At 40.2% G+C, this 27,003-nt stretch overlaps 1 protein-coding gene across 1 annotated transcript; it reads left to right on the forward strand.

Annotated features, from left to right (window-relative positions):
- The first annotated feature begins 999 nt into the window (after positions 1-999).
- On the forward strand, positions 1,000-24,487 carry FMOD (fibromodulin). The gene is made up of 3 exons (XM_063297561.1): positions 1,000-1,102; positions 13,041-14,051; positions 22,424-24,487. Exons 2-3 carry the CDS (start codon positions 13,064-13,066, stop codon positions 22,573-22,575), a joined length of 1,140 nt encoding a protein of 379 aa, XP_063153631.1. The 5' UTR covers positions 1,000-1,102; positions 13,041-13,063; the 3' UTR covers positions 22,576-24,487.
- The last annotated feature ends 2,516 nt before the right edge of the window (positions 24,488-27,003 follow it).

Raw genomic sequence — 27,003 nt, forward strand, 5'->3', positions numbered from 1 at the left:
CTGATTCAGCAACTCATTCACAGACGTAATTAGGAAGCAATGTCTAATGAGTGCTCAGATTACTCAATTCCTATGCCTGGTTCCTCCTTCCTTGCTTGCTGGATAACATGTTGCTGTCCCCAACAGCAGCACTAGCTACTCCTGTATTACAGCAGCAACCCTACTGCCCTTCTTCTGGGGACACAATAGAATGTACATTGTGGGGGCAGCAGATCTCAAGGATGGAAGGAAAACACATTAATGGGGTTGTGTAGATGAGCTCATAGTGTCAACTGCCTAGCCATCTTTGTGTTGTACAGAATGGCCGCCAACCAATGAGATGAGAAATTCCCCAAGTACATTCAGAAAATCATCCAGATTCATCAGACACCTTGGTTAGACCATCTTTATTAGTCCTCTGCTCCTGCTGAGGTTATAGCAATTAGCAGCCTAAAACTGACCAGAGTTATTACAAAGAGCACCTTCATCACTTTCAGATCATTGGCTCCAGTCAAACAGATGATCAAATCCAGCATGTGGCCTCTGTGGGGCCAGATACCAATTAGGACAAATCAGTGGTTGATCATGGCAAGCCTGACATTTTAAGATACACTTGATTGGGCAACCTCCCTATGGGCACTGAAGATTTCTGGCACTTGCAGAGCTGCAGACTTCATCCTTTGTTTCCACATCAATAGCTGGGAAAAGGCACTTTCAGTTTGAAGCAGCATACTTGCAGCTTCAGCCTGATCCCCAAAAACTACTCCCTGCTTCATTGTTTCTTCCTAATAGGAAATGCAGGCAGCATTTGCACAAATCTGTTAAAAACAACAATCAAGGTTCCACTAACCTATTAAACAGAAAGAGACTGAAAAAATTGCCAAACCTTCTGCAAAGAGAGGGAGAGAAAAATCTTGGTTTATTTATAAAGTCAAGCACTTTAAGGTCTCTTCACTCTGTCTGCAAACTGCCTGCTGCTTAGAGGCCACTCCAATATTTGATCAAGAGTCTGGGCGGGCACCAAGCTTGGCAAATTGCAACTTGCACACACATGGTCTTTAGTACCCAGGAAGATCACACAGTCAAACATTGAAGCTCTGGAAAAAGGTGTCTCTGGGTGTAGGTGAGTTAATTTTTGAACCGCATATTTTGTAAATTAATATACAGTCCTTGGTATGCTGCACCAAAAGAACAGTTCTGGTTTCTTGTCATGGACGGGTACAATATTGGTGGTCAACATGGCAATTAAGTAAGAATTGTATACAGCAAGGGTGCAAAAGTGTTTGGGTTAAGAAAGACATTTTGACTTTGCTAATTATGGTGGGGTTTGGGTTTGTTTGTTTGTTTTCCATAATTTGCAAAATTCTTGGCAATAAGTCATGACATGAAATAAACTCCCAATCTTGCTAGACCCCCATGTTCAGTCTCCTTTTACTGGATGCTCAAAACACTGTATCTGGCTGCACTATTAGTGTAACCATCTGCATCAGATTACTGATGCAGATTATCAAGCCATAGGGAGGAATTAACGGTTGGTAAGTACTGAATTATGACTAGTAATGATTGGGACATCTCAGACAAGGAATCAGAATTTCAGTTCAGACTAATCAACTAAAATGTGCTCCTTTAATCAGTATGATATAAATCCAGTAGCTAATGTAATTGGACTGTATCAGGACACCCATAAGCAGATGGTAATGAAACTTCCACAAATGTGGATTTGGAAGGTGAACTTCTCTGTAAGAGAATCCTGCCAGGAGTAGTATAGTGGAGCAGAATCCTTTCTTAATCCTGCTTTGAGGACAGTCATTGTGTAGAATGTTTTCCTGAGCCAAGCAAAATGTCACAAAACAGTATGCACATTTTCAAGTTCTCTATGCTCTTTATTAGGCTAGATAGTAAATAAACCTGGAAGAGAGAGGAAACAAGCTTGATGATAAAGGATGCCATCTGCATTGACCTGCACTTTTTAGCTGGAATGTTGAAGGAGATGTGACTTAAAGAATATGGCATTCAACAGCAGGGTCCTATAGTGACAGAAGATTATTTTATGTCACTGAAAGGAGTTTATTCTCTAAGAATAGCTACCTTTCAATTACTAGGTACTAATCTCTAAGTAGTAGTTCTCTGACACATGCACACTCACACTGAAGAGATTTAACAAGGGTTCAGACTGCACCTACGATAATCTTAGTTACATCTTAATATCATCATATAAAAGCAGCTACACACTTATATGTAGCCTAAAGTCAATGCTGGCTGATTATTCCCATATCCATCTCATGACTAAATGGTTTGAACACCAACTTGTTGGTCCTCTGCCTCATGTGGTTACCATGTAGCTTGACCAAGAGTTATGGAGGACTCAGAAGCTTGCATATAATTTTAATATTTGAATTGGCATTAAAAAGTGTTTCCATTAAAAGGATTTGAGGTTTTTTTTCCCTGATGGCCAACACAGCAACCTTTATACTTTATTTTTTTTTTTTTTGATGCGGACAGTAGTGGCACAAGTCCATTTTCCAAGCAAGGGGAGGAATGTCTTGTTTTTTTGGGCAAAGTGATACTGGAATGGTATGAGAAGTGGCATTTACTGAAAAGTTGCTTGCATACCAAATTTCTCTACAGCATATAGTCTAAACAACCTATGCAATTCCTCAGCTACAGTTGTAAGAACTCATGTACATGCAAGCAGAAAGAAGTCTTTCCATTCAATATTAGTGGGAGTCAGTGTAGAACAGATGCTTGATAGTTACTAAGAAGCCAAATAGGATGCAGACAAAATGTGTCTAAGTAGCATTTCTTATGTGAAGTTATATTTATCTCCAAAGAATATTACTCCTTGGCCTCCCAGGCAAGGCATCTATTGTAATTGTGAGTATATAGTTGTGAGCAACTTGACAGGCAGTGTACAAATACTGGCAATAAATAACAATAATAACTACATGGACTACAGCTGCATAAATGTTGTGGTACTTATTTGGCTAGAGCCTGTGACATTTCAGAGATAAAACACAACTTTCTGCTTCCATTTTGTGGACCTTGTAAAAAAAAGTTCTATGTTTTTTCTTCTTGCTACCACTTTCTATTTTAATTTTCAATTTATCTTTTTAAACATCAAATGTGGTATGTCCCTTCTTCCTACAGATCAGTTGGATCCCATAGTGGAGGGACAGGCACTCTGACGCCTTCAAATAGTTTGGGTGCAACATCTACAATCCCTTGCCTTTGGCCCTGGTGGCTGGCAGTGCTAGGTACAAAGCACCCCAAATCTATTTCCTTCTCTCTACACACAAAAGGCATTATTTGATCAAGGAGAAGAGGACACAATAGGTGCAAAAACTCATTTCTTTCCTATGTGATACAAGCACAGTATGTTGAAGGGTGGAGCCAAAAATAATGTTTTGTTGTATCTAATGGGGTATTCTCCTTTTAAGGGTTCTTCTTGCCCACATGAAGGATGTTCTACCCTTTACATGTTGTTATTCTTTTCCATTTTTTTAGAGATTTAGTAAAACAAGATGTACCTCTCATACACGTTTCATAAAGATCTAGGGTACTATATGCATTTCTTTATTCATTTCTTTATACATACACACAATTTCTAATCTACATTCATTGTTAAAAATAATTTATAGTAAATTAAAAAAAATAAAATCACTAAGTTCATATGTGATGTCCATCAAAAACATATGTGAATCCATCAAACAACTAAAAATAAGTTAATTAGTTTCACAAAAAGCCTGGAACACAAGGCACAGCAACACAGGTTTAATCCGAAGTCGGAGTGAGCAGCTACAACTTAAATTGGCAACAAAAGCTCACAAGCTTGGCATTGATAATAACTGGACAGGGAAGGAATTCCATAACTTGGATGCTTATATCAAGAACACCCACTTGGAGGTTGCCATAGCAAATCACAGACAGATGCAGGCATTGCCATACTGGTACATCACTAGAACTGGAAAATGTCAAGAATGGAAGCCATTTGCCTCAGTTGACAGGGATGACAGTGATCATCCCTTATATTGCACACTTGGCTTCAAGATTTTTTTACAGAATGCAGAGCACCCCAAGATTTTCTCACCTCAAGATTTTCATCTAGAAAAGCCCTTATAGCCTAACATGAGAGGTTAATACAAGAGGATTCAATCTCTCATTGTTTAAACAGAGGTGAGAAGTTGAGTGGGAAACAACCATGTCTTCTTTGTCCACTGTGCAGGATTCAAAGGAAAAAAATTAAAAATCCATAAATTTATACTGCTGGCAAGCCACAGAATTGTATGTCAAAACAGGAACATTAGGAAAACATGGAATCCATTCTGGAAGGCTTTATGGATAACTGCAACATTACTCAGTTAGGAATATACTATTGCTTTTTCACACATAGGAATGAAAATCACTCTTGCCGCAATTGCTGTAGTGTGAATGAAAGGAAGCTTGTTGGCTGGGATAGTCATTCACATTACACATGTTTTGCTTCTACTTTGTCAAAGTGACCAATTTTTAACTTAAATCACACAAGAGATGCCCTCCCCCAAATTATTGCATTAAATTAAAGATATACTGCAATAGGAGCCTGCAAACTTTTTGACAGCATTCTATGGGCTCTCTCACAAAATAGCTGTGGTGATATTGTTTTCTACCACCCAGGATGTCTACAGGGGAGTCAACAAAGTCAAAATGGCAGGTGTTACAGAAGGATCGAAGCCCCATCCCTTTGTAACATACATCACACACACATTGAAAAGGATCTGCCATTTTGTCACTGTTGATCCTACACACACACACACACACACCCTGCTACCACCACCTTTAGGTAAAGGTAAAGGTTTCCCTTGACGTAAAGTCCAGTCGAGTCCGACTCTAGGGGGCGGTGCTCATCTCCGTTTCTAAGCCTTGGAGCCGGCGTTGTCATAGACACTTCCGGGTCATGTGGCCAGCATGACGACTCGGAACGCCGTTACCTTCCCGCCGAAGCGGTACCTATTGATCTACTCACATTTGCATGTTTTCGAACTGCTAGGTGGGCAGGAGCTGGGACTAGCAACGGGAGCTCACCCCGCTGCGCGGTTTCGAACCGCCGACCTTCCGATCAACAGCTCAGCGGTTTAACCCGCAGCGCCACCACGTCCCTACCACCACCTTTAGCCAACCAGAATGTTCTATCATCTCTCTCTCTGTCCCCCTATCTCTCCATCTCACACCTAACAATGGGGCAGGTCAATATGCTTTCAAACAAAGCTTTGACTGCCAATCCCCGTCATTTTTATGCCATAGGAGGAATCGAACAGCTTTCTTGGAAATAAAGATGATGCTTAATAATGGTTTTCACACTTTGCAACATGCTAGCCTCTTGTTAATTCTTTTTCATCTAAAAATATTTCAAAAGAAGTCCATGGGGCATAGGGCCTAGAGAGTCTAAAGAAAAGTATCCATGGGTACCTTGATATCCAGAGATCACACTTGGGGGAACTGATGCATCTTTGATATCTCTCTATCTCTATCTATCTATCCATCGGTTCTACAACCTAACCAACCAAATTAATATTTACTTTACCTGTATGCCTAATCATTATATTGCTAGACATATACAGTAGTGTCAAATGATTCCTTTATGTGGGATATATTCTAACTCAGAAGCAGTCAACCTTTGAATCCATGAGCACAACTGGAATTTTGAACATGCTGTGGGTATTTTTACAAAATGGCATTAAGACCAAAAATAAAACACTCATTTATGGAAAAGGTTGCTTTTTGCCTCCTTTTCAGTTCTCTCAGCATGCCCTTAAAAACTTCATCTGATCCCTCCCCACCCCCCCAAATAGGTGGGCACAAAGAAAGCATGGGATTGTAGCTACCCACTGTTTTATTTTTTGAGCATGCCAACAGAGAGCAAATGAGTTCTGAAAATAAGATGATGATGATACAGGCAGGCAACAAGCATTCTAGTTTACATAGGGCCAGATCTCTGTGTGTGTGCATGTCTCTGCATATATGAATACACACACACATACAATGTATGTATATATGTACAGTATATACTGTTGGTGTGTGTGTGTGTGTGTGTGCTGTATATAATAAAATACAATGTATGTATATACATACAGTATATACTGTTGGGGTGTGTGTGTGTGCTGTATTTAATAAAATAAGCTTTATATTATATGCTGTAATATATATATATATATATGATGTATGTGTTGCATATTTATATATATGCTCAATATATGCATACATATGCATCTGCGCTCTCTCTCTCTTTTTATACGGGCAGGAATGCAGAAATGCTCTTGTCCAGAGCTTAATGACATTCCAAACATCTGATGACTGCTCATCAATCCTCCCAGACAGGCAAAAATGTTATAATAAGGGACTGTGTTCAATTAACCTTTGATGCCTACATCTACTCTAGACAATGCCTGAACACTGTGCTAAATATGTGTATCCACTGAAACAGCTCCCGCCCCACCATGATAATATATTGGTATTTGTTCTCACTTCCCCAAACACTGAGAAGTTCCAAGAACACTGTGTAACAGGGTCACTCTTCCTTCGCAAGGAGAGATCATTGGAAATTTATGATCTTCTGTAATATTTGGATTTGTTTTCCACATGTACAAGTTGAACATAGTGGAAGCAAGTAGCATAGCACTTTTTACAATATAAAAGTCCCAGATCCCCTATATCTGAGGATACAGATCCCCCAAAAGTGACCTCAACTCAATTTATAGAGCAACCACAGTGCCGTCTTCATTCTCAGTCCCAAAATTCTCTTTAAATACTTTTTTCAGCTTCTATCTGAGATGAAATGTTCTGCCAGGAAATTGCCTGGTCATGGAGTCCCAGTGGTAGCATGGACTTCCCTGGAACTGTCACCTGGCACTTACATTGTTTTCCTCTGGTGATAGCAAAATTATTTCTATTTTCCTGAGGATTTCACATGTAGTGTCAATCTTGCAATATTTTCTACTGTATTGCATTTATTATTTTCTGGTCTTTCATTTTATTGTATTTTAGTGCTCATATTTCATGTGTTTATCCATCTTACAGATTTCTCTGAAACTACATTTGAAAGATGGAATAAAATATTTACAATAAATAGAAACTGGGATTTATATCTAAATAGATATGTAGAGGATTGCAGAGCAACTGGCCATTAAGGTAAATCAGCTAGCTGTTAATTTTCTCTTGTTTGAGAAAGAATCTTGATAGGATGGCCTGATGTTGCCAGTTTTTGTAATGATGCTGTCAGCCTGAACCTAAGGAAAACAAAAACACAATATGGCATTTAAAATAGATAACCACCCTAGTCAAATTTAAGGTAAACCAGAATGCAGATCTGTAATTATACATTTTCATCTTTGCTGTTACATATCAGGAAATGAAGTTTGGTTTCAGTTAATAACCCTCGTTGTTTTACACTGTTTTGCACAATAGTGACTAGATGAAGACATCGTTTCTTACTCTAATGAGGTGGCTTCCTTTGAAAGAAAACATAATGGCAAAATAATCCAATAATATAATGTGGAACTTGTGGACATTCTGGTGTTATTGGACTCTGATTTCCATCAACCCCAACCAGTACACCAATGATGAGGGAGGCTGAGGATTAACTAATGTCTGGAGGACCACAGATCTCCTACCTTTGTTCTACTCTGAAGACAGCTCTGCAAGCTTTCAGGCATAAGTCATTGCCTAACATAACTTTTTACTCAAGATGCCAGGGAGCTCCTCAAGCCAAGGGAAGTCTAGTCTCTCTAGTTATAAGGACAAAGGAGCTGAAATATCTTTTGCTCTAGGGACCAGAATTAGGGAGAGGATGGAAGTCCATGTTTCCTTACTTCATTTCTTTAATACTATTTTTTTTCTCACTTGCACATTATTTATTAAACAGTGTTGATCTTTTCAAATATGCTTGCTATTTTAAGAAGTCTTTTTGTTGATATACACTGCTCCATTAGCTACTAACTAGCTGATTTAATCTCAACTGGCATGTCAAAGATTTATTAATCAGGTTTCCCAAGATGGTGCCCTACATATGTGCTGGTTGTCAACTCACATAAGTCATAATAGCTGGGATGACTGGAGCTGCAAGCCAGTACAAATGAATGGCATTCCTTTGAAGAACACTGGTATAACTGGTAACATAACTAACATGGAACAAGTTGTGTTCCTTAGAGTGCTCACCTAGTGAGATTTCCAGGGCATCTTGAAAACATTTCTGGTAAAAGAAGCTGCAAGTGTGCAACATTTTTCAGGGTGAAGACTATCTGCTCTTTGAGTGGTACAAGGAGGTTGCAATTCAAAAAACAGGATTAGTTTAGTTTTTTAAACTGAAATTCATTTTAATTTAAACACAGTTCATATCATTAGTCATTACAATTTTCCTTTTTGTTACAGTAAAAATTACAATGTTGTGCATCCCTGTTCTATTGGTATTCCTACCAGCATTAACTGGAGTTCAATCCTTATGGCATCCTATATTGTAATATCCCCAATAGGACTATACAGTTGGCATTTATTCTTGTAAGTTAGATCTAATGCTCATCTCTTAGCAAATGATGTATGATCTGAAAATGGTGGACAGAGCCATCAGTCTGTGGTCCAGTCAAACTGCTCTTCATTGCTGTCCCTTACTTCTGTAGATGTTGTAGACCAATTAAGATGGTCCACTTCACGTGCCTGATGGATCTACATTGGTTTCCAATACAGTTCCACCTTGCATCTGATTGCCAGGTGGAACAAGAAGGTGGCCAGGGTGTTGGATATAATTGATGTAATTGCTTCTGAGGGATTTTCCATAAGTTTCAGATCAAAAGAACAATTTGGTTTCCAAGGAACTCCAGGAAATTATGTGAGTGAAGAGATGTGCAATCCAACAATGGTGAAAGAAAGCAAATGCCTCCCTTTTATATATATATTAAAAAATCCCTTCTCAGCCCTATGGGTGGTATGTGTCTTCCTCAACCTTGGTCCTCTGCCAGAGGCCTGGGAGTTGGAAGGTTCTGTGCAGTATCTTAGCTGTTCCTAGCATTGCACTCTTCTGGGCAGAGAGCTCTGATGTTGTTCCTGGGATCGGTTGGAGCCACTCTCCCAGCTTGGGAGTCACAGCCCTGAGGGCTCCTGCCACCACTGGGACCACTTTGGCCTTCACTTTCCACATCCTCTCTAGTTTCTCTTTCAGGCCCTGGTACTTATCCAGCTTCTCATACTCCTTCATGATGTTGTTGTCACTTGGAATCACTACATCTATCACCACTGCTTTTCTTCTGGTCCTTGTCTACTACCACAATGTCTGGTTGATTGGCCAGTGCCTGCCTGTCTGTCTGGATCTGGAAGTCCCACAGGATCTTAGCCCTGTTATTCTCCATGACCTTCTGTGGAATCTCCCATCTGGATTTGGGAAGATCTAGCTCATGCACTGTGCAAATGTTCCTGTGCACAATGCCAGCTACTTGGTTGTGCCATTCAGTATATGCTGTTCCTGCCTGCATCTTACACCCTGCCACTATGAGTTGGACTGTCTCTGAGGCCTCTCTGCACAGTCTGCACCTTGAGTCCTGTTTAGTGTGGTAGACCCCTGCTTCTATGGATCTGGTGCTTAGCGCCTGTTCTTCTGCTGCTATGATCAGTGCCTCTGTGCTGTCTTTTAGACCAGCCCTTTCTAGCCAGTGGATTTTCCAATGTCAGCCACCTCAGCTATCTATTGATGGTACATCCCATGCTGGGTCTTCTCTTGCCATGGCACTTCCTCTGCTTGATCTTCCTCCCATGTCTGCTGCTGTCTCAGGCATTATCTCAACAGCTCATCTGTAGGTGCCATCTTACTGATGTACTCCTGGATGCTGTGGGTTTCATTCAGGACAGTGACTTTGATACTCATCAGACCCCACCCTCCCTCTTTCTAAGTGGTGTACAGTCTCTGGGTGTTGGACTTGGGGTGGAAATCTCTGTACATTGTGAGGAGCTTCCAGGTCTTCACATTGGCAGCCTCCATGTCCTTCTTTGGCCAGTTCACTATACTGGCAGGGTATCTGATGACTGGCAGGGCATACATGTTGATGGCATGTTCTTGTTCTTCCCATTGAGCTGGCTCTTCAGGACTTGTCTTATCCTTTGGTGGTACTTGGATGTTACTGTCTTCTTTGCCTCCTCATTGTGGTTCCCATATGACTGTGGAATACCAAGGTACTTGTAGCTAGTCTGTATGTCTGCTATGTGGCCCACTGGTAGTTCCACCCCATCAGTCTTGACTATCTCCCTTCTCTTTATTACCATCTGGCCACATTTCTCCAGTCTGAATGACATCCCAAAGTCCTCACTGTAGATCTGTGTCAGGTGAATCAGTGAGTCAATGTCTTATTCACTCTTAGCATACAGCTTAATGTCATCCATGTAGAGGAGGTGGATGATGGTAGTTCCACTCTTGAACCTGTAGCCATATCCAGACCTCATGATTATCTGGCTAAGGGGGTTCAAACCTATGCAGAATAGCAGCAGGGATAATGCATCACCTTGGTATATGCCACACTTGATGGCCACTTGTGTGAGCTGTCTTGAGTTGACTTCCAATGTTGACTTCCACAGTCCCATTGAGTTCTTGAGGAAGGTCTTCAGTGTCCTGTTGACTTTGTATAGCACCAGGCATTCACAGATCCATGTGTGTGCCATTGTGTCATAGGCTTTCCTGTAGTCAATCCAGGCTGTGTTCAGATTGGTCTGTCTAGACCTTGAGTCCTGGGTGACTGCTCTGTCTATGAGCAACTGGTGTTTTGAGCCTCTGGTATTGTTCCCAATACCCTTCTGAGCTGTGCTCATGTACTGGTACATATGGTCCTGTACCTTGGCAGCTATGATGCCCGATAGGACTTTACATGTTGTAGGGAGGCAGGTTATTGACTGGTAGTTGGACGGTGCTGTTCCCTTGTGGGGGTGTTTCATGATCAGCACTGTCCTTCCTTGTGTTAACCAGTCTGGGTGGGAGCCTGCTGCTAGCAGCTGGTTCATCTGTGCTGCTAGGCATTCATGCACTGCTGTTAATTTCTTTAGCCAGTAGGTGTGGATCATGTCTGGTCAGGTGCTGTCCAGCTCTTAATGTTCTTGACCTGCTGTTAGATGTCTGCTACTGTGATGGTGACTGGTTCCTGTTCTGGGAGATTGCTGTGGTCTGCTCTCAGGTCCTGCAGCCACTTTGCACTGGTGTTACGTGTCTTTTCTTCCTCCCATGTGGTTCTTCCAGTACTATTCAGTTTCTGCTGGTGGTGGCTCTGCTGTTACTGTGTTGTTAAACTGCAGCTGGGAGGACATCTTGGATGGTTCTTTGGAGAACAGGGCATTTATCTTTTTGGCCTCTGCTTCTCTAGTGTATCTCCTTAGTTTGGCAGCCAGTGTCATGAGTACTGATGGCGAGCAGGAGGGGGCCTCTATCCAGGGGGGAAAACGCATGCGTAGTACTGAGGAATTAAGCAGCCATTCAAAGAGACACAGATCAGACCCGCCTTAACTTTTGGGGTTTATCTGTCTGGGTTTTCCCATGCTTCTTCAGTTTGTTAGGATTCTGTCTTATGTAGCAGTAATAAACACTAGAGACCTACTCCTCGTCTCAGCGTGATTCCTGACTGTTAGGACAGCCAGTACTGTGAGCCTTTGTTTAGCAGTCTCTAGGGCTTCAGATGGAGTCAGGCCCTTGTATTTTTACTAGCCAAGTCTTATCCCTAATCTCCACACCCTTCTGTAGTTCCACCATCTGACTAACTTCCCTCTGAGTTGCCTTGATCTTAGCCTCTAACCTCATTTTCAGGGGGGGCGGTATGTACTGCTGTTCTTCTTGATCATGTAGCCAAGAATCTCCAGGATTACAGTGGCTGTATGGTGGTAGTAGGAATTGTTGTGAGAGCTCTGTTGGCATCTTCTAGCATACTATGTGATGGTACTTCTCCACTGAGCCTTGGTAATCAGTCTCGAGGGTTGACTGTAGCTAGTTTATCCATGCTTTTTGCCTCATATCAGCTGCTGTGCTCTGTAATGGAGGGGGTGGCAATGAAGTTCCAGCTTCAGATGTTGGCTGCATATCCATTGTTCTTCCAGGTCTTCTTGAGTCCAGGATGTAATGTGTAGTTGGTCTATCTCAAGTTGTGAGAGCAGCTTCCTCTTCACTGTGTTGAAGCATTGGGTAACTAGCTGTTTCTCAGTTAGCATGGATGTAGGTCTTCTGTCCACCCACAGTTCCCTCCTACATTTCATACATCCCCTCTCATTAGATCTACTGTTGTAGTAGCATTCCATCAATTTCAGGTTCTCTTGTCTTGTCCATATATGGTTTGTTCCAGTAGCCCACTTATTGTCAAATTGTCCTGGTTCTCCAACATCTGGTCTGGACCTTGTTAATCCTGGTGACATCTAAGCCAGCATGACTCTTCTAGTTTGTGCCATTCTCTTATCCAAGGTAGGCAGGTGAAGCATTAACGGGTCTTTGCCCAAGGACTCCTACTGGTAAGGTAGGTACCAGCCAGGATTTGAACCCCAGTCTCCAGTGTCAAAGGGTGGTGCTCTAACCACTATGCTATCCAGCTGCTCTGTGTGTGTGTGTGTGTGTGTTTGTGTGTGTGTAAAACCAAGATATTGAGAAAAAGATTTCAGTCTACTCTTCTCAGAAGGATCATATTTTAAAATGCAATCCTAACATACAAATTAATTATGGTATTCCCATTTTTTTACATGTTTTCCCGTGGATTGATTGGGTTGTTACTGTTTAAATTGTTATGTTGATTATTTGCTTTTAATCTGAATTTATAAAGAGGGGAATTGTATACTGTTCAAAGTCGGCTTTGACTGGAACCTTGTAAACCTTGTAAAATGAAGTCCCTATGCCTGACATTGAAAATCTAATAATTGATTTTATTGATTCCATAAACATGACTCATGCTAATATCTATGGAAAACATATATGTTTAACACATGTGTGATCTCAGACCCTTTTGCATACATTAGCAACTGCTGCTTTGTTTTCCTGAGTTAATATTTTTGATGGTTGTTTTTTCTTATTGCACCCTTTATAGGTTGGTCCAAATTTTGTGACACAATGCACTGGGCTTCTGTTTTGATCATAGCTGGCTTCTGTGGAATATCCTTGAGCCAATATGATGATCACTACGAGGACATATTCTGGTTACAGCAATATTTACGCAGCCAGTCTTCTTCCTATAGCTATTCACCATATTACGAAGATGAGATTCCCCCATATTCTTCTTACTCTTCTGTGCCAGCTGGATCCTCTGTTGGAGAGCCTGTCCCTGAACCTCCTGTTTCTAGGGAGTGCCCCCAAGAATGTGAATGCCCCCCTCATTTCTCTTCTGCCATGTATTGTGATACTCGCAATCTTAAGTATCTTCCATTTGTGCCTTCTCGGATGAAATATGCCTACTTCCAGAACAACCAAATTGTGGCAATCCAAGAGGGAGCCTTTGACAATGCAACCAGCCTGGAGTGGTTGGCACTGCATGGCAATCAAATAACCAGTGAGAAAATGGGCAAGAGGGTCTTTGCCAAGCTCAAGAACCTAGAAAGACTGTACCTTGACCATAACAACCTGACCAAAATGCCTTACCCTTTGCCCCAGTCACTGCGAGAGCTTCACCTGGCTTATAATCAGATCAACAAGATCCCATCCAATGCCCTTGAAGGCTTAGCAAACCTCACTGCCTTGTATCTCAGCCACAACCAGATCCAAGAAATAGGATCAAACCTCAAGGGATTGAATTCTTTGATCCTAGCAGATCTGAGCTACAACCAACTCAGGAGAGTCCCCGATGGACTTCCAAGCTCCTTAGAGCAACTCTATTTGGAGCATAATCACATAAATACCATCCCTGAGGATTACTTCAAGGTCTCCCCTAAATTGCTCTATGTACGGATGTCTCATAACATCCTGACAAATGAAGGTCTCTCCCCAAATGCTTTCAATACTAGCAGCCTCCTGGAACTAGACCTCTCTTATAACCGGCTTCAGAAGATCCCACGAGTCAGTACAAGCCTTGAAAATCTTTATCTACAAGGGAACAAAATAAATGGTGAGCTTTCATGTTCTGAAGAGTGAGCTATTATGGGGTGGCACTGAAGCAGAATATGGCTGGGTGGATAAGCCATTTTGAAATGACAACAGAGTAAAAGGATATCAGCTGCTTTCTTGGATGCAATGTTCAGAAATCACTGTACAATTATCCCATCTCTGCCTCCTTAATGGCTTTTCCTTGATAAGTTCAAAGATGGAAGAAATACTAGGAAAATGTGGGGGATTTACACATGGAAGAGAGACTGGAGGTTACTAGACAGAGATGCAGTCTAAATTTTGACATGAGATAAGGCTTGCAATGTGAGCAATTCAAATATATCTCAGTTGTTCCTTGTCGAGGCAGTGAATAGAGAAGGAAGCTGATTCCTAAACTTCCTGCTGGGAGAAAGTGGTGCCTGCAGCCAGATACTTTGTTCCTAAGAACTCACAAGACTCTCATAAAGCAGCCTGAATTGGGCGGGGTGTGGGGGGAGAGAGAAAGAGAAGACACGGCTGCTGGTTGTGAACCCAAGGGAGGCATCCAGCAAAGCTGCTGGAAGCTCCTGAAAACTGGCAATCATTTGACTTGTTTCTCCCCTTTACTCCTCTACTGGAAGTTTTTCTTTCCCATGTGATAAAGAGGAAGTAAAAGGGGTAGGTCTCTCATCCTCAGTCAGAAAGTAGTTAAAACAGCCTGGATCAATGTGGGGTTAGGGTGTTTTAAAATAGATTCAGAAAGTTAAGGATAAGCTTCTCTCGCTCGCTCGCTCGCTCTCTTTCTCTCTTTCCCTTGGAGGGGAGGGTGTCTCTTTGAGTAGCCCCTGTCTTGGTCAAAGCACAAGATAAACGTAGAGGAAGTTGAAACCAGGAAGAATCAGTTCAGTTCCTCTCTTGGTCTTTGAGTTCAGGGAATACTCTATCTTTTCCAAAGACCACTATATCTAAACAGTTCCATCATGAGAAGGAGGATGGATAAGAAGGAAGGAATGAAGGAAAAGCAGACTTGCTGTGGAGAAGACAAGTTGATTTCCCTCAGCCAGTATCACTGGCACGGGAAGAGGTTATTCCTTTAATAACTGTTATCAGGAAAGAAGCACAACTGGAAAGACATGTGGGGGAGAGCAGAGTTTGCAACTAAAGCAGACTTCCTCATTCCTGATACTAACCTGTGTTGGAAGGTAATGCTCATATCCTTCAGCCATTTGGAAGGCACTCCATTAGAGAAGGTTATGTTGGTGTGTAGAAGCTAAGGAATCCAAAGGTGCTTTGCCATGTCCACCCTCATTTGTGGTTTAATCTTGTCTCAATATTTCCCATCTAGACACATTTTCTAGATCCAAGAAACAGCTGATGGCCAATGGCAGTTTTGCTTTAGGGGGAAGTATAGTGTGACTTTTTAGCATGTAGTATTATATGACATAATTCCAGTCATCATGGATACCAATGACACACTCATATTTCAAGAAGAAATTAGTGTAGGTAAAGAAGTGAAAAAAAACAGTTAGTGGCTAAAAAAGAATTGCATTCCCCTTTGATGGATGAATTAAGTAATTCAAGAATGATAGCACAACTAGAAGCAAGCAGATAAGAAAGAGAGCTAACAGTCTTAAAGTTACTTCCTAATCTTAAAATGATTACTGTTCCATGTAAAGTCCATTCATTTTTTTTTCACTGATTGGTAGTGGCAAACCTTGGAGAGATCATGTTAATGACACATCAGTTATCCTTCTCACATACTTTTGCGGGCTTGGGTGTTCCTACATGTTGGTTTAACAGGAACCTCCAGGAATGCAAATGAGACTTCGCATTTGCAAATGAGCAGATTAAGAATGTATAAGATCCTTGCTTTAAGCATTGATTTTATACCTATTTACCTGGGAATAACCCTTACTAAATTCAAATGAAGCTTTAAATAAACACGTAGAAAGCTCTGTTAGCTACCTTTTAATATTTTAACTGCTTTGAAATTCTGATTGGAATACTATTTTATAGGCTTCATAAGAAAGATTCTTGTAGAATTTTTGGCTCTGTACAAATAAGAGACCTAGAACAGGTGATAAACAGTAATTTTGAGGTGGAGAAAATACTTGGTTAAGTTGCATTCCAAGTTTAGAGCCAAGTCCACCATGGGTCTCCTGCAGCTCTTGGAGAAGAGACGGCTGTCTGGCTTGTTTTAATTATTCCCTTATCTCTAGCTGAGGCTAAAATAAGATTATTTACTGTTGTGCCTTATAAAGGCATATCAAGTACTGCTTCATTTACTTGAACTCTGACCCCTGGGAATTCCACCCCCTTTTCCGACTGCCCAGATAGCTGGACACAGGGAGCCACTGCTGTTCCCCCATTGCTAATTATAGTGCCATCCCAGTGATTCCAGATCAACCAAAATAGCTACCGCTTCCCCCATTGCAAAGTGGCTCCAGTATTTTGCATTGGATTACTGGGAGCAGTTGTGAAGGAGAATGTGGCTTATTCTCGGTGTAATTAGTTGATAAAACAAGACTTCAAATCAGTACAAATCAGCTGAAAAAAAGAAATGCAGTTTGTAACAAACTGTACTCAGAAGCATGTCCCTCAGGAAGTAGAAAAGCCTGGAGCCAATTTAAGGACATTCTCATAACATGCAATCATATTTTACAATTACGGATATCCTAGTAAAAATCATAGCCCACACTGCAATTTTTGCTGGTTGTTTCAGAAAACCTCCTTTAAAAATCCAATGAGATAGTAATTAGTCAAATCATAAGCTGATGGCATAATAATTCGGGTTCTTCCTGTAAGGACTATAACTAATAACCAGTGAGAACTTCTATCCACAGTTTGTGAGATTCTTTGCAGATACATTGAGCATGCAGGACATTTTACACCACAGAGACATTTTACACCGGTCCCTGCCAATGATGTGAAATGTAGCACAAGACGGTGACAAAATCTCCCACAAGATCTCAGATGTATCGTTAGAATTCACTAAGATCTCTCACTATATTTCATTTTTCTGTTTTATTGGGAGGGCTTGGGAGCTGAGTAGGCATTCTGATGCCAACCTCTAGCTAAGCTTCCATTTCCAGAGTGGCACCAGTTCTAAAATAAAGTCCTTTTACCCTAAATTACTTTGGCAGTTATTCCCAGGTCTATACTGAATCCAGATTTCAAACCAGTTAACTGTGTCCTCCTAGTTTCTCTTGGTTCTGACCTGTTGCATCTATCTGTCTGTCTGTCTGTCCGTCTGTCTAATTTTTATTAAAGATTTTTAAAAGGAAGATAATACAAACTAATGTCAAGTAAGAAAAAAAGAAATCAAAGAGAAAGCTAAAAGTGCAAAGAAGGAAAAAAGAAAAAGAAAAATAGAAAAGATACAAAGATACAAAGTAGCAGCTTCTGATCTTCTTTACAGCAGTTATAAGTACAGTTACAAATTTACCTCTAACTCTATAGTTACAACTCTCTTCTTTCTATAACCTCTCCTGTCTAATCATCAAAATCATAAACCATAAGTTCACTTTTTTCTGTTTTATGCAAAAAGTCCATAATGGGTTTCCAGTCAGCAACAGACATAGATATTGTCTTTTCTCTGATCAAAGAAGTCAGTTTGGCCATCTCAGCAAGTTTCATCATCTTCACCAACCATTCCTCTGTCGTAGGTATTGCCAAATCATTCCATCTCTGTGCATACAATAATCCTGCAGTTATCATGTACAAAAACTAAGTTCCACGACTTTTTTTCCAACTGTTTGTCCATCAATCCCAAAAGAAAAACCTCTGATCTCAACTGTGTGTAATCTTTAAAATCCCCTGAATAAGTGTACTTGTTGCATTTATCAAGTTTAAAAGATTGCTGCCAGAGATCTAAAGACGTATCATCAAATCTTGGAGGGAGGCAAGACAGCTTTGCCAGTTTCAAACTTTTCTTCAAATATCTATCTGACTCTATGTGGCAGACTATTAAACCATTTCTCCAGATTCCTCTATATGGATTCCGTCATTTTTCAAGGAGTTCTGCAGCTGGCCTTTAAAGTATTTTTAACATTTTTTCATAAGTCCTTTCTTTTTTCTCCCCCAAAGTAATGGAGAAAAACAGCAGAGCAAGACGACACAGGAGCAGAATTAGTGTTACATACAGACCTGAGAGCTGCTAGGCTTTTAAGATAAAGCTGACTTTTATCTCTTACACAGAATGTTCTTCTTTAGACACTTCTCAGATGAAAAATTGTCATTTTTCTTTCGCCCATTTTCTTTTCATTTCAACTCATCTGCACAGTTCAAACGGAAATCTCAGCTAAGAGACTGAATTGAAAATTTGGAGGCTAGAGACAAAAAATAGTTATTTCAGAAGAATGAGGGCATTCTGAAAACAGTGCATACTGGATTCGGGCAAACAGGCTTTGCAGGCAATTTGTTTCTAAAAAATCAGCCAGAACTGTTTGGCCCAAGGCCTGCAGTACTGCAAAAATACAGCAGTGTGTAGCAAGCCAGGCTCCAAAAACTCTCAGCTCTCTTAAAAAGGAATGCCTGCTTCCTGTTTCAGGCCTTTTCCCAACTTCTGTATATCATAGGGACAGTAGAGGCCTGACAGGTCACGTGAGTTGCTATTCTCCTTTCTCCTTTCTCCTTGGCCCTGTAGCAAAGTTCTGCACATACATTGATGGGTTCTAAAATGATAGCAATTTGATAAAATGGAGTTGAGGACTTGTTTTGGTGATATTTTCTACACCCATTTTTCAGTTTATTATAGAAGCAACATTTTTTTGCTGTACTTCAATATGCCATTGTATAGCAAATCGTGATTTCCCTTAGACCCTACATTGCTCCCACTCCTGATGATTGCTTGCTCCTCCTTACTTTTCCCTTTTGAATACCTTCCTAGTTCCTAGTTCTAACTGCTTGCTGCTTTGACACCCTGCTAATGGTCTTTCTTTTAGAAACCGTTAAGCCATCATATAGCCAGTGAGGTTTAATGCCATTTGAAGGACAAGTGAAGTTTCCGGGCAATGGCGTTGGTTCCAAATAGCCTTGTTTATCTTCATTAAAACCATAATGAGGCCAGGTCTGGTTTAACTATTTGTAGAAAGTTAAAGGATAAAGATCTGGAAAGCACATTTCATCCTTCCCCATCAGCAGCATCAACAAATAAGTAACTTTTTTCCCCAAGTCAGATCTGAATGTAGAAAAAGTATAGCAGAATTAACCTACATACTGACTGACTGATTGTGCTAGAAGATGTTGCAAAAAGCAATAGGATCAGCATTTTTTCAATAGATTCCATAAACACATGGAGGATTCTTTCTTGCCATGTTATCCAAAGAGAGTTTAATCCAAAAAGGATAGATTGCCTATGCTTGAACTTACCCATGATATCAGGTTATTCACTCCTGAAAACTTCAATTTAGAAAGTATAATGCTTGATACTTTCCTCTCCTTCTCCAGATACCATTTGATTCTTTCAATTATTCCCCCTAAAATAATTATATACCAACAATGATGTGATGCATTGGTCTCCCATTCTGCTGCCTTCCCATGCTCTAAGAAGTATGCAAAAGACCAACTGGTTGCAAGTTGAACCTCTCCCAACCTCTATTGCTTTGTGGGACATGTTACTTTTTCAGCTTGTAATATAGCAGAGAGCCAGTTTGGTGTATTAGTTAAGGCACCAGGCTAGAAACTGGAAGACTGAATTCTTGTCCTGCCTCAGGCATGAAGCCAGCTGGGTAGCCTTGGGCCAGTCACTCCTCTCAGCCCTAGGAAGGAGGCAATGGCAAACCACTTCTGAAAAACCTTGCCAAGAAAACTGCAGGGACTTGTCCAGGCAGTCACCAGGAGTCAGGACTGACTCCAAGGTACCCACACAAACAAAAAGTAAAAGCTGATTGAAACAAAGAAGGGTTAGGCCTTGGATGCCCTCTGGCTGCTTAAAAGGAGCAATACAACTCATTCCCTCCAGCGTAGATCTCTCTATCAATCTGCCTTGGAAGCCTTCAGAATCTCACTATAAGAACAATCACTTAAGGACAGCAGAGAAGAGTAGAATAGTTGTTAGATACAGAGCTTCTAGCTTATTTTCATTCTTCAAGACCTCTGTGATCTTCAGACAACACAGTACATATATCTCCCAATTACCTTTGGCTCCTATGAAGTTTTCATGCAGTAGCCATCAATATTCATAGTATAGCATAGATTATTGATAGATTAAAACAACAAAGAGGTTCCTGTCCCAAAGAATTTAAAAACTAAACTCCAATCCAAAAGAAAATAGAAGCGATAGTGAATAGGAAAATATTTATGTAAATTGTAATTATTTATATAAATATAAATAAGTTAACTGTTTAAAATTCTGATTGAGTTTTCCATTTATTTATTTATTCGTGTCAGAAGCATCACAATTAAAATAAGGCATACTGTAAAACATAGAAGTTAAAATATAGAAGTTAAAATATATAAAAGTTTTTTTCATGAAAGTGCTCTAAAAGACTGACTGCTCCCACAATTATAGCTTGGCCTAAAAGAACAAGAGACTTCCCAGTAAATTCTTTCTCCCCTGAAGCCAAGCTAATATCTAAACAGAAACTGGCTTTTTCAGCGACCGCTCCAAGCCTGAGTGCTGCCTATCTCAATTTTCAGGTCCTAAAAGAAAGCTTGCCATTTTTCCTTTCTTCCATCCTTGGTTTATTTAAATGGGGTTTTAAACTGGTTCTGACCCTTTGGTGTGATAGAGAGATAAAGAGATAGAGAGACAGATAGAATCGTTTAACTTTGGTTTTAAGTGGATTTCTTGTAATTTTAAAATCCTTTTCCTAATTATTTTTGTTCTCCAGCCAGCCTGGAGAACTCTGGGATTGAAGTCCACACATCTTAAGGTTGCTAAGATTGAGAAACACTGCTCTATACAAATGGAATGAGTCAGCAGGGTGATGTAGTTGCAAAAAAGGCAAAGGCAATTTTAGTTTGCATCAACAAAAGGAATTGTTCCTTTGTTTCGTACTGGTCAGACTCTGTGTATTGTGAACTTCTGAGGACCACAACAAGAAGAATTCAAATGAAGTAGGTTCAGAGAAGGATAGTGAGGATGATCGGAGGACTGGAAAATAATTCTTCTGAAGAGATAGGAAGAACTAGGAACGTTTAACCTTGAGAAAACAGAAGATGTAATAGAACTCTGAAAGTTGCTATTCACCATCATCTCAGAGGGCAAATTGTGGGATAATGGATTTAAGCTAAAGGAAGGCAGATGGTAATTGAGTGTTAGGGGAAAGAGCATCCTAACAATAAGAGTAGTTTGCCACCAGAACAACATCCCAGACCTGGGCAATGGCAGACCGCTTCCACATTGTGGCCAAGAAAACATGGCTGGGTCCAGTTAGTCCCTAGGAGTCAATTTGACTCAAAGGAGTTTGTCACTTCTATATAATATGAAATCAGATTTGATGGCCTAAATGGCCCCCTTTAACTCTTGTGATTCTATCATCATGGTAAAACCTCCTATTAAATTTAACAGTGATGTTCATATTTTTACAGACACATTTCATTATTTATGTGCTGTTTTAGTCACCTATAAATAGGAATTGCTTTAAAAGGTACATTGGTACCATTAAAGGAAAATGGCACAGGTGGAGGATTCTCTTTTTCTCAGCTGGCAGGGCGTGGCTTTCATGATGAAAACAGTCTGTAGCAGAAAATGATCTTAGTCTCAAATTTTTCAAATTTATAATGGAATATTATACAGTGCAAATAATTTTTCTATGATATCTATGAAAATGTTTAAAATGTTAAACCCCAAGCAGACTCCAACTTTATAGCTAGAGATCAGCTGCTTACCCCAATAAAATGTGGGTCAGAAATTTAATTATTATTATGTGAAACATAGGGCTACCATATTTGGGCTGAAAATGCTGAACAACCTCTAGATGGCAGCAAAGATATATAGGTACCTCTTTTCTGCCATCTGATGGTCATCCAGATGTGTGCAGTCCAGATCTGGTAGCAATAGTCAAAGGCCAACCATGGTTCATTTTATGTGTGTTGCTTTTTCAATCTACACAATACATACAGTAGTTAGAATGCTAACTTTATCTTACAACAGAGTCCACAATATCATTGTTGCCCTGCAGACCTACTGGACCTCAAGTTCTAGAATACCCAAGCAGAATGTCCAAAATCCATCTTGACCTAGGGAATTCTGGGGCTTAATCCAACAGATCTGGAAGGCATCAGGCGGGGAATGCTGATTTATGTCCTTAGAGTAACTGAAGCTTCCTTTGAACTAGCTAATTCCTGAAGTTGCATGGGGAAATCTGAGCTAATGAGATTTGTCTCTGTTGATAAGAATGTGATACATAATTCTTTGGCTGCATAAAAGAAAAGTGTAAATGACACATAATTCTTCCTTTTTGTTCCCAGAATTCACCATCAACAGTTTTTGCAGCTTTGTAGACATCATGAATTTTTCCAAGCTACAAGTCTTGAGGCTGGATGGGAATGAGATCCGACGCAATCACGTGCCCTCGGATGCCCCACTATGCCTGCGGTGGGCCAATGTCATAGATATTTAACCACTGCTCTTGTTTCTTCTCTTAGACCACCTCCACCATAAAAACAAGGCCAAATCTTTCCTGCAATCCTATGGCACAATGAGGATTCTTTCTCACTTTTATTACTGCTTCATTTGATTGAGCTTCTGCAGTGGTATAATGTAGGAAGAATTGGTAACTTGATCCAAGAGGTGTTGTTTATATTAGTCAATTCAGTAACAACACATAAGCCAAGCAAATCTTTGCTTACCTCTTGCCTACTTTCTCTCTACTCCCCTCTTTTCAGCAATCACTTACTCAGTTTTCAGGACATGTTGTCGGGTGGTGCCCATTCTCTTTGGTGGGTGGTAGAGAAGTGTTTTTCTTTACAAGTGTTTCATGTGTGTAGCATTAGAAATCTGATACCAGCTGGGATACCTCTGAGAGTTAGTTTTCCATGTAGGAGGACTGCAATGAAAAAGTAGCATGTGTGTAGTGGGGGTGGACGAGATTGAATCCAAACAAAATGAAAACAGATTAACGGGTTGGCCACCCAGCAGGAACAATCAGAGAGATGAGGTAGGGAAACTGAAAAAAGCAAAACTGAGAGAAACATCGTGACAAATTCATTGACATGAATATAACTCCCTGGGTGTTAGTTACCAACTAAGTAGCATCATTATGGTATCTTCGACTTTCTTTTCCATTAGTTTTAACATACACAATACAACAACACATATTACCAGTGAGGAATCAAAAGCCCAAGAAGCTTGCCAACCCATAAAAATTGCATACTGAGCTAATCACGACGCTATACATCAAATGTCACCATTACCTTTCCAAATCCTAACAAATGCTTGTCATCTGTAATTTTCACAATTTAGTCCCCAGAAAGACCCAAACATAGTTTTACACTTCAATCGTTTCAGCAAGAACCTTTCCTTCCATCTTTTCCATTCTTACTTTGCTGGAGTGCTCAGCAACCAAGGTTTATTGTCAGCATCCTATTTAATCTCTTAATGTTCTGCAATCAGTGCTTTTGTAGCAGAAGGATTTTAAATAATATTTCCGCCTCAGATTTGGAGGACATTGCACTTTGAGACATTAAAAGGAGTTAGGGAGCCCTCAAATCTAACATTTTCTCACAATTTGAAGGGGACTTCATATGGGTAGAAAAGCTTAATTCATACCACATCCTGGAGGGGTGCGAGAAGAGAGAATCCTTTTCATTTTCAGGAAAAAGAACATTTTACTATGTAAATTTCTGATGGCATTGAGCCCCATTTGAGGCTTCCTACACACTGCATATTATTAACCTTTTCCAGCCACCAGAAGAAAGAGGCTGTTTTTTTTTCCCTTTCTCCTGTTATAATGCAATTCAGTTCATTATTCAGTGCTTTCAGCATACATATTTCATATTTCTTTCCATCTGCTGCTTGAGTGCATATAAAGAATGCTACTGTTTAAAGGCAGATTTCCAGCCAGTAATAAAATGCAATGAGAACCATCAGCATTAAAATGGCTGGAAGACTCACTACCATTCAAGCAAGATATTCAGCCAGCATAAAATGAAGAACTGAGGGTTTTAGACTTGTACTGCTCTGTAAGTTCCCATTTTCAGTACAGTAATACAATAAAAGGTGCATCCTAAATCCTTGTTACAACAGCATTCCCTTCTTGCTTCCTGTAAGTCTAATTACATTTGCTGTAATTAGTTTGCTTGACTGTAGAATTGCCTGTGTTGAATTTCATGCATGTCGTCATACCAACTACTGCCATAAGAATCAATGATGCTTTCATCTATCATCCACTGAATTCTTTCATTTCCATAAAATTCATGGAGGGAAAGATAAGAACAAGGAGAAAGTAGATCTTAGGAGATTCTGAGAAGCTCAAAATACCAACAAAACCTTTTTGTATATGTAAAGTGCATGCTGATAATATTTTTAAAATGTAGGTGCATGAACTGTAGATATCATTATTGTTCAATAAAAACCTTTTTATAATTGCATGGAATGACTTGAAAAATACAGATTACCCAGAGGAAGTCTGAAACATCTGGTGTTAACAAGAAATGAGCAGCAATTAAATCCATCATGGAGATGTTTAAGGCTGCACTTTGAAAAGAAGATGTCTGCATTGTCTATTTGGGGGATCAGATATGTGGTTTAGTGAATGGGTTCAGTAAATAAAACCAAGGGTTTATAAACTACAATTGGCTAGGTTCACACATCATTAGCATAAACAATGGCTAGGTCCATATAACATGCTAAGACACAAACAGATACAAACACACAAACTGTATTATGCTTAGCTCAGAGGTCAGCCACCTTTTCAGGCAGAGGCCACCATTACACAGTTTTGCTTGGTACTGCAAACACCCAATGAAATGAAAAAAAAAATAGTGGCTGAAATGTTGTGAAATCTCATGGGAGAACATAGGTACCATTGTGGTTATTGGGAGATTTGGGACATTTTATTTTTTTTCCCCTATTTTGGTATGCAGTGGACTCTATATTGGAGTATCATAGCTCCCAAAGATATGGTAGTTCTAATGTGATAAGTTTGGTTGGCTACTTCATTCTCTCAAGCCACTTGGGAATTAATGATCACCAAGCCTAATGTAAGTATGAGAAGAGTAGTTCCCAGAGGAACGTTTGAGGAAAGGCTTCCTTCAGTACTATGTTCTGGGGAAATCATTGGTCCTGTTTCTCATGCTTTAACGTTAATCTTTGACTGCTCAGGCAGACAGTCTTAAAGGGGATCAATGTAACCATTATACTCATATAACTGGTTCAAAAAGCCAGTCTTTCTCTTCAAATGTCACCCCCATTGGCTCTGCATGTACTCTAGGCAAGGCTGTCAGATTTCTGCTGCAAAAATCTGGACACTTATTAGATGGCAGCAATGAGCTAGAATTCTCGGTATCTCTTGGCTTCCATCTAGTGGTCTTTTGATTTCTGCAACCCAAGACAGGTAGACCAGCGTTTCTCAACCTCAGCAACTTTAAGATATTGGTTGGGGAATTCTGGGAACTGAAGTCCACAGATCTTAGTTGCTGAGGCTGAGAAACACTGCAGTAGACCCAGCATATGAAAGAGTTCAGCAATAGAAACAGTGATCTAATTTTGCCCCCTAGTGGCTAAATTATGGAATTTCTTACAACATACCCACTTACTGCTTTTCTTCCATCAAATAGAGTTTCATCTTTAAATCCTAATATATCACCATAATGGCAAATAAACACTGCTGCCTTTGAGACGTCATGTGTGGAGTTGATGGTATATATTGCCAAAGATGAATAGGAGGAAATGCCTTATGCGCACTGTAATAAGAATTGCATAGTGTATCAGCATACATGAAACACGCACAAAGAGCAAGGCTATCAACGGCTTCTAGTCATGATGGTGGTATGTTGTTCTACCAGTGGCAGAGTCACAAATTTGAGAGTGAGATTGCTCTCAGGTTCTTTTTGCAGATTTTCCATTGACTTCAATTTGCCATTGCAGGAGTAGAATTCTAGAACAGATGGCCTGTATTTTGATCCAGCATGGCTCTTCTGATATTCCTAAGCAATGGGCATCCAAATCTCACATTCATCATAATGTATGAAGATGTCCCACAGAATCCAACATACACCAGTTCTGTTCATGTTGGTTCTTCCAGAAATTATGTTGCACACCCAGAAGGCACGATTCTGCTCCCTTCCTAGATAACAGACATTATACATCAATAAGGCTTCATAATCCAGCATTAGAACTCTCTCCAGAGCTGTATAAATTAGATATACATTTCAATCACACCAGCCAGTATATGCTGGCCATCTCCAAACTGGGGCTCTCCAGATGTGCTGGATCATAATTTCCATCATCTACCATTAGCATTCAAGGAAGCATAGGCTGTATGTCGAGTTTCCATCTTCAGTTCAAAACTTCTTTATTTCTGCCACAAGGTGTCAATGTTGTCATTTCAATGCAATGGCTTCTCCTGTGGGTCCCCTCCCTCCTGGTCACTGAAACATGTTAATAAATTCTGGGATCACAGCTGAGTTTGCCTGATGCAGCAAAAGCAAAATAGCTTAGAGGTAAAGAAAGGTACATGGCATTTATGAGCCTGGTCTATTTTACAAGGAGCAGAAAAATAGCAGGAATAACTGAGTATGCAGAAAGGCTTTTCTTATAATACTTTTGTTGTTGTTGTTGTTGCTTTATTAATAATGGCCATGCCAAATGAAACTGCCTGAAAGAAGTCCTAGAAATAGTTTTTTTTTTCTCCTGCAGCAATGATTGAAATAATTAGTACATAAAAGAGACCCCAATCTACATTGGGCAGAACACACTGCAGAAGTCTACAGTTATGTAACCAAGGTATGGGCAAGTAAGACTGGCTCAGGAACAGTTGCAACTGGTCCCCTAGATGAAATTGCACCAACACACTCCTTGCCATTGTTGTCACCTGAGGATCCTCAAA

This window comes from Candoia aspera, chromosome 3, assembly GCF_035149785.1.
Source record: "Candoia aspera isolate rCanAsp1 chromosome 3, rCanAsp1.hap2, whole genome shotgun sequence".
Taxonomy (NCBI): domain Eukaryota; kingdom Metazoa; phylum Chordata; class Lepidosauria; order Squamata; family Boidae; genus Candoia; species Candoia aspera.

Bases quoted from the DNA above. Each gene is read 5' to 3' on its own strand.
- FMOD (XM_063297561.1), top strand. From the start codon at position 13,064: ATGCACTGGGCTTCTGTTTTGATCATAGCTGGCTTCTGTGGAATATCC. The intron at 14,052-22,423 runs GTGAGCTTTCAT...TTTTGTTCCCAG, and splicing joins ACAAGGGAACAAAATAAATG to AATTCACCATCAACAGTTTT.